Here is a 14039-nt window from a genome sequence, read left to right as displayed (position 1 = left end):
CTTATTAGTCAAATCTAGAAGTACTTTGTTTCAAAAACTGTCAAAAATTTTAAGTGTCAATGTTAATAATACCAGGTGAAGAAAATGAAGAAGAGTGTTCCTGTTCTACTTTATTTTATGACGGTGACACATGCCCCATCTGTCTGAACTGCCTTCTAGAACAAGAGATCGGTTTTCCTGAGAACTGCAGTCATACCTTCTGCATGACTTGTATTCTTAAGTGGGCTGAGGTAAGACTGAGAACCAAGGTGTGTGTTTGTTTCTCAATAAAGTCTGTTACATCTAATAACTAGAGATTATTTTTTTTAAAGAAAATAAGTTGTGCATCTGACTTTGCACAGAGGTGGTTCAATGACCGATTTATAAATAGACCATAGGAAACTTTCTCCTTAGTGCAATAAGGTACTCTGTATTTTCTTTCACTAGACGTCCTGGCTTACTAATGGTTACTAGAGATTAGTGATCAGTAAAAAAATGATTGGCTCTTTGGAAGATCAGACAGTATTATGTACACATCATAATATTGCGGTCTCATTAGCTTAATCTTGTTTTCTTATCCCTTACGCTGTTTGTCATACTGTCAACTCTTAGGGCTGGGACCACTAAGTTTTCATGTTAGTTTACAATCTGAATCTGATAAAACCTTAGTTTTCTAACTCTAAAGAGGATTCAGCTAAAAGGTTTAGTACTATTCTAAAATTTTCATTTTAGTGATGATTACGGCTATTATTTGACCTGTGTTAATACCTTTCTTGATAGTTCTGGAGCCTTAAAGAAAAATGACTTGTTGAACAAATTCTTGATGATGTTGTTCTATTTTGTCCCTTTTTCCTCATGTATTACCTGGAATTATTGCATTAAGTCTTTGGTATCTTTACCTCCTGTAACTTTTTCAGTTCTCAATATAAAACACCAAATTAGAATTGCCTTATACTGTTTTGGGAGAGCGGTGGGATACTCACATGAGATGCTGAGGTTTTTTGTCCTACTTCTGTGCAACTGAATTGGTTGCTTATTGTAGTAGAGACCACTACTTGGTTTCTTTGTAATAACTTTCTTTTGAAGTAAATGCTGATTTTTGGTTTCAGTATATCTTCTAGAAGGTTGGTATCATTAATATATATGTGTATATATGATTTCCTTATGTATGATTTTTATTAACTTTTGTGTTATTTATTACTGAAGGTAGACAGTAACATAAATCACTTCTTTCTGAAGATTCTGTATGAACTTCAGAGTATTAAACAAAGGTTATTATTAGATGAAACTTGCATTACATTCACAAACCAGATAATAAACCAAGTCTCCTATTGCCAGATTTTCTGTACTGCAGATGATTAATTGCAGTGCTTTTATTTAGAAGAGAACAGGAAATTCTCATCCACAATTTTATTCTGACTTCCGTAGCTGGTGGTTACAATGGCAGATGAAAGGCAATAAATAGTGACATGCACAAGGAAGCAGTACAGTAGAGGGAGGACTTACTGATGGATTTCAGTTTGCTCACATTGTCTAACAGATGTTTTTAAGTCCAGTAAAGAAAGGGAATTTTTCTTGTTTTAAAGAGGCAAATGAACGACATGACATCTTTCTTGTCATGTCAGATTGGTTGGGTTTTTTTGGCATGAAGTGCTATCCAAAGAGAATAAAAGCAACTTCTGCTTTTACAAGTTTACAGGTGAGGTAGATATGATGTCATAAAGATGGTGGGGGGTTGTTTTTAAAGTTACATAAGGCTTCTACTGCTTCTTTCCATTAGTGATATCTGATAGGTAAAACCAACCAGCCTTCCTTTTCTGAGGATGCTTGACAGTTGGACCTGTAGAGTTAATGAAACTCCATTGCCTAATCTGGTAGTTTTAATTAAAAGTAAAGGAGCAAAAAAAAATCATTGAAAACTGGCTGACAGATGTTCAGAGGCTTCAGCTGTGAGAAGCAGATGAGATTTTATAGTTTGGAATTAGAGGAACATATTATAAGCATGTGGCCATCTGAAGCATGCTGACGTCATGTGGGTTTTTCGTGTCCACTATTAGTATTTAGTAGGTAAATGTTCTTATTCTTTTTGAGAAGTGTTGCATAAGGTTTATCTTTATTTACTACTTCTTGGTTGATCATAACTAATGAACGCTAAGGACAAGTAGTCATTTTAAGTCACTCCGAATAATTAAGATGAAAAAATTATCTGCTCTTTAAAAAAGGTACTACAAGATTCTGTTTAAAGACTAAAACCAATTTATTTATACCCAATAAAAATTCTTAAAAACACTGTTTTCCTGTTTAAGTGCCAGAGAATAACAAAATTGAGAATAAGATGATTGAGCAAAATCTTTTAAAAAGCCTAATATTCATATTACTTGAAGTACTCTTTTGTGTATCTACAGTAATACTCCAAACACCTACAGGCTTTGCCAGCAGTCTGCGTTCAAGTTGGTTATTTCCTCTCTTTCTGTGTTGCGTCTGGACTTCAAAATATAACAGGGGCAACTGCTTCTTTAAACTGTTGTTTTCAAATTATACATAATAATCGTTCTTCTGAGAGTTTATGGCCTTTATATAACTGTGTAGATTCTAATGAAAACCAGGGTAGTGCAGGCAGGCAGAGTTTGTTTACCATTCATTCTGCTCCCTCTTCTGTCTATGGGATATTCTCAACACTGCAACTGCAGTGAAGTGTCCTGTTCCAGCAGGTTTTCTGTTTGCAAGCAGCAGCCATAACACTGTGAAGATCTTTCTTTTTAAGAGGGAGATACTATAGATACATAAACGTGCACTTAAATGTAATGTATGAAAATTGCTTTTAACTGAGTATCTTCTGTCTCATTCCATGAAGGGCTAAAAAGGGATAGGAAACTTGCCACAGAACGTGTAATATATTAGATCCTGATGGCTAAATCTGAGCGTTTAGTTTCAGAATTAAGTAGCATTACAGTTGAATCAGTGTTGTATTTTCTTTCTGTTTGAGGAAAGGTGCCCAACTCCTAAAAGAAAAATGAGGGGGAGGTTAGAATCCTCACTAAGAAATGAGTCTTCACCTTAACTTTTTTTTAGATGTCCCTTAACTCGTTCCACTCTCTTTGGCTATGTTTACTGTAGTTAATTGTGGCATCTCAGAGTGGTGTTGTGCCCTAAATTCAGTTGCCTACACTCTTAAACTCTCATGTACTCTTTAGACTGTCACCTTGTGTGCCTTTGGCCAGACTAACCAGCGCTCTCCCAAAAATTCCTGGACAGCACTGGGCAGGTGGACTGTTGGGGACTGTTTTTCAGTAGGCATTCAAAGTTTAATGTCATTCATCCTGTGCTAGCTGTTAACTGCTTCTGTAAACCCACATTGTGTAATTTACTCATGGAGACTTGCAATCTTTAGACTCTTTTTCAGTGGGGCTGCAATGGAAGATCATAAAAGGTAAAAGGCTAAATGTGGAGCTGAGGTTATCGGACACACCCTTCAAGGAGAGAGCTGAAGGACGGTGTAAGGGAAGGGTTGCTGTCAGTATAGCAAATATGTGTGCGATAACATTATCCTGCCCACATAACAAAGAGAGAGCTTTGGCTATTGTGCTGTGTATAGGGGTAAAAAAAAAAGGGGGGAGGGGGCCAACAGCAACAACAAAACACCACCCTATAGAGTTTTCAAATACCATCAATACTGTTCTGTTACACCAAGGGATGTAATTGCATTATGTGTTTCTCTTGTCTGTAATACCACTACTAGATTAAAAGTGCTTGGGTCAAAACTAAGTTTTTTAACATTGTTTTTCTGGTACACTTGTATTTTGTGGTTCAGCTGGTAAGCACACGTGTTCTAGTTTACAATAGTCAGTTCGGAAAACATTTAAGTAAAGCTAATGTGAAGGGAGTCTAACTAGGTATCTATGGCAAGCAGATACACCAAGTAGCCGAAACCACCTCAGCTTGGACAACTGCTTTAGCAGCAACAGTGTCTTATCTGCATGCACTGGAGGAAGAAAACTCTTTTTTTTTTTTTTTGTATTCTATTCAAATAAAACAATCTTAAATTACAGGAGACAAATACTAACTCTGCTTTACTGTAGGCCTTTTAACTTCCCTTCAGTTCTTCAGAGTGCTAATAAATATACTGGAGATTTCTATCCTCACTCTTCTGTTAATTCCTCTTGTGAACCACCACGAGAGAAGAGTGCTAAAGAAAAAATTCACTGCGTTGTCTGCATTATCACAATGATTGCATAAGAGACATTTATTTCAGTGACCCACTGCTACTAAGCTTATCTCTGTGTCTCTGCATCTGGTTTCCCTTATTCATTTTTTCTCATCTGGAGAATTTGAAAGTGGAGTACGTTCAGCTGTAAATTTTCCAAAGCACTGAGGCATATTCTGGTGGGCCCTGCGCAGTATCAGTGCTTGACTTCATGAAACCAAGCAGTTGACACAAAGAGCTGCATCGCATTACGTTTCTAGCCAAATGTTCTGTTCTTAGAATAGTCATTTGCTTTGTGCTAGTACAGGTTTGGATCATTGATTATGTAGAGTATACTGCACATGGATATTCTTCTGAGGGTAGAGAGATTTACCTGTATTTTAACTGGAATTCTTAGTGTGTATTCTTTCTGATCTGGATTTCTTTTCCTGAAGAATATAGGAAGGAATCGGCTTGTGACAACAAGCTCCACAGTGATCAGTACAGAGCACTGTGGGCAGGGTTAGGATTACAGTCACAGACCAAATATTGCAGTGTGTTCAAATAAACGCTAAACCTAAAAACCAGAACAATAAAAAAACACCTTGTTCAAGTGCATCCAAGGAAATTCATATGTAGACAATGCATCTGAGAACTGCTTCACAGAAGAACTGTATTAATTAAACTCTTTCAGAAAATCCTGACTTTAGATACCTTTTTTTCAAATTACATGTTTTTCTTTGTGGTATACAGTTGTTTTTGGCGTATTTCCCTGTTAAGCAGGGCCATGTGACAAGATAACCTCCAGAGGTCACTTCCGAACTTAAGCATTTTGTGATGCTGTGGTTTATCAAGTACATTCATGTAGCAACTTAGGAAAGTTAATGTTAAAGTGTAGTGCAAAAGTCTGTGTGAGTGTTTTTGAGTTTGATTTCGGTTCTTCCAAGAATATAGTGTCAAAGGAAGTGCAGTGACACACTTATCATAGAATTCAGCTACTTCCAACTAATTAATCATTTCATCCTTTCCTAAAGACAGCCACCATTCCAATAGAAAACAGTGCATTTCCTGATGTCTGCCTCCTTTTCTTTCATCAAAATATGGAGAGGTGTTTCTCACTGTGTGGTGTAGCAGTCTCTCTTTTCACTGAAGCTGGTGGTGGAATTGTTGTGGGCTTTTTGTGTGCTGTTATTACTAAGGGGAGTGAAATTTACAGATGTTACTCTTACAATTTAAACCTCACCTTTTAAGCCTGAATTTAGTTATAAGAATCTGGTATTTGTGTTGCTTGACCGGTTCTCTAGTAAAGAAGCAGTAAAGAGTGCAGGACCGTGTTTCTTTTTGGACCAGCTTTTCAATGCAGTAGTTGAAGAACAGACTTTATTATGGGCCACTTGAAGAGAAAAAATGGGGAAGAGATTTACTGCAGCAACTTTAATTCCATACTGACATCTTGTTGCCACTTGTTATGAAACCTTCTAACATGGAACTTTATCTGCCAAAGATATTTTATCAGCCAAATATGTTTTGGGCCTGAAAATTCCTAGCTGGAATATAGTAGCTGCCTCAGCCTTTTGTCTACTTCACTTTGTTCAAGTGCTGTTTGAAGTGATGCAGTTGAAATAAGGGACACTTACTCCTTGAGTTTAGAGATCAATTTTGTGGTGCTGTTACAGATACAGGAATATTGAACATTGTTATGCCCATGGAGCCAAAGCAAGATTTTCCTAGAGGGTCATCAAAAAACAAGTACTATGGAATGGGTTTTTGGAGAACTTAAGATCATACATACACTCACAGCTTTTCAGAGGTTGCAGACTTCATGAATGCTTTTTTTTTAATGAAGAGAATTATCTGAATATTACAAGATGGGTGAAAGAATGAATCACTGCAGAGTTAGCAGTTTTAACATGGAAACTGAGTAGTCTCATGTGGAGAGTAAAACAATCAAACATATTTTGAAGTGTGCTGAGCTACTATTCTATGTTTTTCCAAGAAAAGCACTGTTGGGAAGAAAAGCAAAGCAACTCACAAATACCAGCTGTGAGGTTCTAGTGATTTTTGATTACATTAAATACTACATGTTCTGCTTTTTAAACAGCTATATTGAAGATATTATATGAAGCTGTGGTTCTTCTAAAGTTGTGATGCATCCCACACCTCTCTTCCCTTGTGCACAATAAAAGTGACAGCTGCTGCTTGGACTCATTCCATCTCAATGGCTTTTTTCTTGTTTTAAGTATTTTTTCCCCCAAAAGGACAGTGTACATTCAGTATTACTTAGGATGCTACCTGGACAGAAGCCTCAGAAGAGAGGAACTGCTAACTTGCCATGAATGAAAGAAGACTCAACACCTTTAGTTGCTGAGCCATATCCTCAAAAAAGATGAAAGAGATGAGTAAAAGGCCACCACTCCTCAATTGCTTCTTGTAAGAAATGTAGTCAGCTTTTTTACCCTCACTGCTTTCTATAGCAGCACAAACTCAGTCTTGATGTTGGGAAAAGGGGCAGGATTTTTTTTTTTTCCCCACATTTTTCACTTAAAGGGCTTGTTATATGTTAGAAAGATGAGAGCTGATGCATGTTTAGACAAAAATGTTTCATAGATGAAGTCACCTGTAGCTTACCTCAGGGCCACCCAGCAGTTGTAACTGCGAATGCTCATGGGACTGTCCTGTCTCTTTCTTTACTAGAATTTCTCCTGAGATTTGTTGCAAACCATCAGATAATGGTAGGACTATGAAAAGCAACTGAGTAGGAATGGAAGGAGCATCTGCTGTTTCTGAACATACGTGAACCTAACAATAGGTTTTGATTCTTTCAGAATTCTTTCCTCTTTTTCTGCTATTTAAAACTGTATGTAATTTTTAAACATTTATCCAGAAGAACTGAACATAGTGAAAATTTTTCTAGTGGAGCAAAACCGCTTGTCATTTGGATTGCTGCTGCTAACACATTCTATGATACTTCATTGCAATGAATAAATGTACTGTGACAGAAGTTATGTTCCCAAGTTTAATATTTACATGTAAATTTAATGTAGAAACAGACTATATTCTTGGAAAAAAAATTTATTTTTCAGCTAAGGTAAATCCTGAAATGAGACTGAAAATAACTAAGAAAATTAGCTTCCTCCTACCTATCTCTGACAGTCTGGTGTACCTAAGAGTCAAACTATTTATAATACCTTGAAGTCTGCAGCTGATTCAACAGTCACAGAGTGTTGCCATAGTATCAAATATCCCAGTTGAACAACACACCATGTTACTGTGGGTTAGGTTTACACTGACTACAGGACAAAAGCTGTCTTCATGATCTGGGTCCTTAGGGAACTAGCTTAATTACCCAAAATGCTTTTCTTAACCAAGGCCATGACACTGCAGGGAACAATGGTGTCCCCCACCAGGGGGAAGTTTTTAGTTAGGATAAAATAACAGAGCATCCTAAGGAGAGGTAATGGCTGTAACTTAGGTTCGTGTTCCACAGTTTGTTCCTGAAGCTACCCCTGGGTTTTTTGGTTTTGTTTGGTGGTTTGGTTTTTTTTTTGGTTTTGTTTTTTTTTTTTTTTAATCAGTCTAACTTTGTTCTTTGTACTTCAGTTGAAATCAGAAGCTGCCTGGATGCTTGAGGTTTGGGGGCTGTGTAGGTGAAAAAGCACTTGAGCACTCTTTGAAATTGAGAGAACAGAATCAACTGGAAAACTAAAAACCCCGATGAAAACTTAAGAACAAAGTTCACTGAATTTCAGGGCAGAGTTCATGTGCAAGTTTCTCACAGCTGCTTATGCTACACTGTGTATTGCGTGCATAAATAAAAGTGTGATACCCCGACAGGTCTCTTAAGGACAGAAACTATATGCCTCTTAAGGGCATACTATTCATATACTGGTTCTTGTTCGATGGATTGGATAAGGATGGTGGCTGGGTGTGGGGTTTTTCTTTTCGTCTTTGTTTTAGAAGAGTTCTGAACTGAGCCTGTGAAGGCCAATGGAATGAAGAGGAGGACAAAAAACAAACAAAAAAACCCCAAACCCACACACAACCAAGCATCCAAACAAAGAAAACCCAGCAAACCCTCCACAAACACGTAATATGGAATTAAAATGAATTAAAACGGTTCTCTAGCAGCAAAAACTAGTATCTAATATGCATTTCTCTGAAAGTTGATTGACTACGTGATCCAGTTGGGTGGAGCTTCAGTTGAAGCTTCCCTGTTCTGTGGTTAATAAAGTTTTCTTGTTATCTGTGTGTGCACGTTATCTAGTGAAGTGTGGCCTCAGCAAGAGGGCATTTAGGTGACTGAGGAAAAAAACAGCAAATCTGTATTTCCATCAAACCATAGGGTACAATAACCTTCAGTTCTCTTTTCTTGCAAAGTGGTTTCTAAAACTTCAGTTGTCTTAAACTTGGGAATCTGTTCTCTCTGATTACTCTGAAAAAAAAGACGTGCAATATAGTTTAAAATATATGCAAGGTGAGGAAAGGTGTTACCCTGTTTGCTGTTGGTCTTCTCAGTTTTCTGTTGTGAGGGGGGATGTGACTTAACACACTTGCTTTTGAAAAGAACATTAAGAAATAAAACAACAGAACAATAAGAAATAAAAAAGACGTTTGTGTATTGGTATAAAATCAGAGTTATCTAACAGGGATTTAAAAAAACCTTAAAATATAGCTAACTTGGTGTAAAATGCTTTTTATTTTTTTGAACACAGCTTCTGAGTTACATCCTTGTTTTCTTTAGATTTTTTCCCCTATGGAGAAATGTACTTACATGAAACAAAAAACTGTGCATATAGATAATGTGGGAAATACATTCTTAATGTGAACAAGTTGTAGTTTTGTGTATTTCTGTAAGCTACTTAGACTTCTAACTCAGTACAAATTTTGTAATAAGAATAATAATCTTTCAGACACAGGCTTCATGTCCTATTGATCGCAGACCATTTCAAGCAGTATGCAGGCTTGATGCATTAGAAGAGCAGATAAAGGTAAGTTCCAGACTTATTTTCTTCAACAGGTTCAGTTGTAGGAACACCCAAGTTATGCTACATTCCTTTATTCATACATCTGTGTTAAATAAGCTTTCCTAATGAAATATAATTATTGCTTTAATGTCTCTATTACATATTTGAAGCTAGGAATTATTTTAATTCTTTCAAAGCAAGTGTTTATAGTAATAATAATCACAAAGCTCCTGTTGCTACTTTATAGTATCTTTGAGCATTGCTGATATGTTCAAATATTCAAGAATAGAAGTATAGTAATTGGTCTCAAAGTGGTTTTTAACCAGGTTTTTTAAACAAGTGCTATATCAATTAGCATGCAGTCTTGCTTTTTTTTTGAGCTGAAGTGAATCTTGTATGTTCACACCCTCTGGTTCGCACACAAAAACACATGAAGACAAGAGGAATGAATTAATGCAAAGCCTTATTCAACCAAAATTCCTGAATTTTTTCATCTTTCAGCTCTTCTGAATAATAACTCTGTGGAAAGTAGTTTATCAAGTAGGAAAATAAAACTTGATTCTGATAGGTGATCTTGAAAATCTATATAGAAAGTTGCTGATAATTCTGTGTACCATTTTGAAGGTCTGGGGAGAGATTATAGTTTTAAGTAGTTCCTAAGCTGTTGGGTTTGCATTTTCCTACGTTTAGAAAACAGACTTCCACTACCCATTCCGTAGTCACCTGCAAAGGAACCAGAGTGACAGACACAGATACTTCCTTCTCATAGAAAACCGTGCTAGCGTACTTTTATCTTCTTCATTTCCAAAGAATCAAGGAAGCAGCTGAAACAAGATAAACTGACGTTTTCATTTGGAAAAGTGTAAAGACTGTATCAAAATACAGTGTTAAAGGTTCGTTGTAGAACCACAGTATGAGCAGGCGAGCATAGAACCAAGGGTCCTGTTCTGACAGAGCCCCGGGAGCAGTAGGGATGGATGGAGCATGTACCCAGAAATGCTGACATGGTGGTCAGGATTAGCAGGGACGCTATCAGGGCACTGGGAGCTTTCCCTTCATCATATTCATAATTAGAATATTAACAGCTTAAGGAGTTGCATATAAAACCAAGATTCTAGAATGAAGAGGGACAAAACATCTAATGCAAACAATTGCAATGTAGCCGTTGAAGTAACTCCATAGTGTATAATAAAAATTGTATTGCTTTCTTAGAATGCTGAAGATGAGGAGGAAAAAAAGTTATGTGAAATCCCTAAGTTATTTTAGTCTAGAGAAAAATGACGTGTTTTTTAATTATGAGGAAGCATTTGAAATTGAGTGGTAGTTCAGCATTTTCCCAAGCTGAGCCTTGTATATTCAGATCAACCAGCTTAACTTAGAAAACTCGGCTTCCAAATTCTCAATGGAAGGCAGTGCGTAGCTTTGAGATACTTGCCATGGCATTCTGAATGTTCAGGGGTTTTTGGTCCTGAGGCATCAGTATGCATCTTGGCATAGCCACCATACATATCAAGATGGGGTTTTTTTCTATTTCATGAAAACCAAATGAAAGAAAAATCAAATCTGTAAAATGCGAGATTAAAGTAGTAATGACTTGAAATGGTTTTGATTCCTTCTGTTTAAACTTATTTTCTCTGTAGACCTGAACAGTCTTTGAATGTATTTAAAGCCGATGTGTACTAAGATTCTAGATTGGATTGATTTTATTTTTCAATACAGGTTCAGGTTAAAAAACAATTACGGAGGACAGAAGAAGAGGAAAACTGTGCCTGCAATAAGGGAAAATATAGCTATGTGAAGTTGAGAACTTCTGTGAGGTTGGTCATCCGCTTAATTTCAAGCATTCTAAGTGGAATATTCAAAAAATAAATTCAACTGGTTTACAACGTACGCCATGGATATCAGGCTTACTTTAAAATAAACTACAGGGTGTTTCAAAAAGGTGGATCTGATTTCAAAGATAAAGTGATTTCAAATTGGGTCCATCTTTTTGAAACACCCTGTGTTTTCCATGAGTGGTAGTTTAGCTTTACTTTTATCACTGATGTAATTCTCACTTGAATACTTAAAATAGCAAGCAAAAAGGGGCAAGCTATTTCTTGTGTTGAGCTTTGTGCAAGTTGCATTTTTCAAGCAATTCTGACAAATTTCTTATTAATTTGAATTAAGATTTTATGGATAGATCATATTTTAACAATATAAATCTTTTTCTTTGGTTATCTAAACAGACATCCCCTTTCCTGCATGTTATCATAAACATTGGTAGTGTTCTTCTTTTACTGGAAAAAAGTTGTAGCCAAGAACTAATTCTGGTGAGTTTGAGAGGGAAGTGTGGAAATACCGTTCCTATTTTGAGAAGTTTATCTTGTCACATTGGCTGCATTGTATAAGGGAAAGCTCAGGATTACATAGACAAGTTTCACTAAATAGCAATAATTTAAAGTCAGCGTTTAATGGAATGTATGATATATACAGAGTTCTTGAGATTGAATTTGAAGCACTGCAGAAAAGATAACTGGAAGTAAATTACCTTTTGTGGTTCTTAGAAAATAAGTAAGATTGATTTTTGCATCTCACCTTTCTGAATCACCTTTGGCTCCTATATTCTTCAAGGTATTTATGAAAGCAGGTTAGAAGACCTTTCAGATGTTGCCATGAAATCAACCAAAATTATGTATTCAGATTTAATACAGGATATTAACTGTTGTTGTGTAAATTAATTTTCTTTTTTCCATCCATAACCATTGTGAAGCACTGTGTCTTTTAATATATGGAAGAGGATATATGTGATGCAAGTTCAGGTTTTAATAGCAATCACAACTCGCTTTCTGTGCATAGCATAAAAATTCCTTAAAATAAGAGCTGATTTTATTTGGGTATATGTACAGTTAACTTAAATGTGCCCAGAAATAACTTTTGTAATATCTTTTGTTAATCTTGCAGAAGAGTTGTGTGTCCAGACAGAGGGCCATTAACAGCAAAATTAAGCAAAGCTATGAAGAAAAAATACAGTAAGTTGGTATTTGTCCTCCATTTGCTAGAATTTCTGCTTTTTATTAAGGAACTGTAGAATTTCTTTTCTCGATGAGCCAATTTAATATTTTTTTTAATTGCTTACATTTGCACATGAAAACCAAATACCAAGAAATAGAAGCATGGAACGTAAGAGACCAGAATTGCAGTATGTGAAACTACTGTTCTTATTTTACTGGACAAACTGCCTCTTCAGTTTCAGTCACAAGCAACATGGAGTTGGTTTCAGCCTCAAGTCATTTTCTGCATCAGACATTGGTGCAGAGTTTATGAGTAGCTTTTATTCACATTAAGTTTTTTGGTGAGAGTGCAGACGCAAGAAGCAGCTGTATTTTGGGGCTGCCATTCTGAGAGGCTTGTTTAATGAATATTGTTTGATAAGTGTGTTCATAACTTACAAAACTAAGCAAATATCTGAAGAGGTGAAAACTGCTTGATATCAAAACCAATTGCAAAGGTGCATGCATTTTGATTTTATTCAGTTTGAATATAAACACATTGTAAACACACTTAAGATATGTTTTCATTAACCTGTCATTGCATTAATTATTTTGACAAACAATTTAAAACTAATTTGCTGAAGTTAAGATCAAAGTTTTGTTACTTATTCCACACAGGTAATATTTTGTTTGACAAACGAAACAAGAAAGCTTTGTCTGTGAAGATAAACAAGGTTGGTTATGATAACGAAACATTCGTATACATTTTTTTCATGAAAGCATTTTTAAAACTTTCTGCTTATTTTTAAGGTTAACTTCTATTTGTTAATTTTAGTACGATCCAGATTTTATTTTGTCTCTTTTTGTCATGAAGGAAATAATTAGAATATAGTGCTGGGTTATATGAGCCCCTCTCTTGGAATCAGCTTAGTTTTGTGGTAGTAAATATTTTCATTTCAGGTGGGATGTTACATTATAAGATACTTTAACTACCCTGTTTTCATCTTCACCAAAATAAGATGGTATCAGCTACAAGCTGTTAGTGATGTACAATTATATGAAGGATATGAAGGTTTTTATTATTTTCATGAAAATACGTAGTTGTAATTAACAATTTGTTACATGGATAAGTGGACATTATAGTTTGCATCAAGCTGGAGTTTTTTTGATGGGAAATTACTTCCAATAATGTTTGTGTTGCCAGTTTTCTTGCTCATAAATTGTAGCCTATAATGGTAGATCAACCTCTAATTTGACTTCAAGGTGGGTGAATGCTTTCGTATCTAGTTGCACTGACTTATTGTGCACTACTTAATAGCATCAATGTCTCAAATGGTACCTGTTGCGAAAAAGGTGCATAAACAAAACTAGAGCCATTAAAAACCTTCAGGAGGAGGTACAGGGCTCAATTGTTTGATAAACATTCAGAAATTAAAATAATTCATAGCAAGCACTGTTTTACTAACAACTGCATCATAAGGATATTTGTGGAACATCTGGATAGCTTTTTTTTGATGGAGGGAGAAATGTTATTATTCAAAATGATAGTAGTTTTAAAATAAAACTTAACAGCCTTTTAAGAGAAACTTAAAATTTGCATACTGATGAAATAGGGCATGTTCCCATCCAAACCAGCTCTCTGTGCCAGTTTGATGGAGCATGTGGATAATGACTGCATACTTGAGACATACATTTATATACATCCCATTATAAATTTTATTTTTTATCGGAGTGAATGTATTCTGAAAGAAAACGATGGGAAGACCCTGAAAGTTCCGATTTTAAAATACTGGTCCTGAGGAATGAACAGGAATGTTTTAGTCAAATTTGATGTGGCATTAACCCTTTAGGTGAAAAGACATAAACAGCAGTAACTGCAAATCTCTCACCATGTATCTATGGAGCTACTATGGTGCCTGTTTTTTGTGAGCTTAAGTCTTG

At 35.8% G+C, this 14039-nt stretch overlaps 1 protein-coding gene across 2 annotated transcripts in view; it reads left to right on the top strand.

The window, feature by feature from the left end:
* Nucleotides 1-14039, top strand: part of SCAF11 (SR-related CTD associated factor 11) — a 44836-nt gene that overhangs the window by 16645 nt on the left and 14152 nt on the right. For both annotated transcript variants that reach the window (XM_065649245.1, XM_065649253.1), the window contains exons 3-7: nucleotides 76-230; nucleotides 9073-9150; nucleotides 10846-10943; nucleotides 12070-12137; nucleotides 12777-12832. In XM_065649245.1, coding sequence (XP_065505317.1) covers nucleotides 76-230; nucleotides 9073-9150; nucleotides 10846-10943; nucleotides 12070-12137; nucleotides 12777-12832 — 455 coding nt within the window. The remainder of the gene's footprint in view (nucleotides 1-75; nucleotides 231-9072; nucleotides 9151-10845; nucleotides 10944-12069; nucleotides 12138-12776; nucleotides 12833-14039) is intronic.

Source organism: Caloenas nicobarica, chromosome 1 (genome assembly GCF_036013445.1).
Source record: "Caloenas nicobarica isolate bCalNic1 chromosome 1, bCalNic1.hap1, whole genome shotgun sequence".
In the NCBI taxonomy this organism is placed as follows: Eukaryota; Metazoa; Chordata; class Aves; order Columbiformes; family Columbidae; genus Caloenas; species Caloenas nicobarica.
The sequence above is the reverse complement of the archived record's forward strand: the minus strand, read 5'-3'. Positions and strand labels throughout refer to the sequence as shown.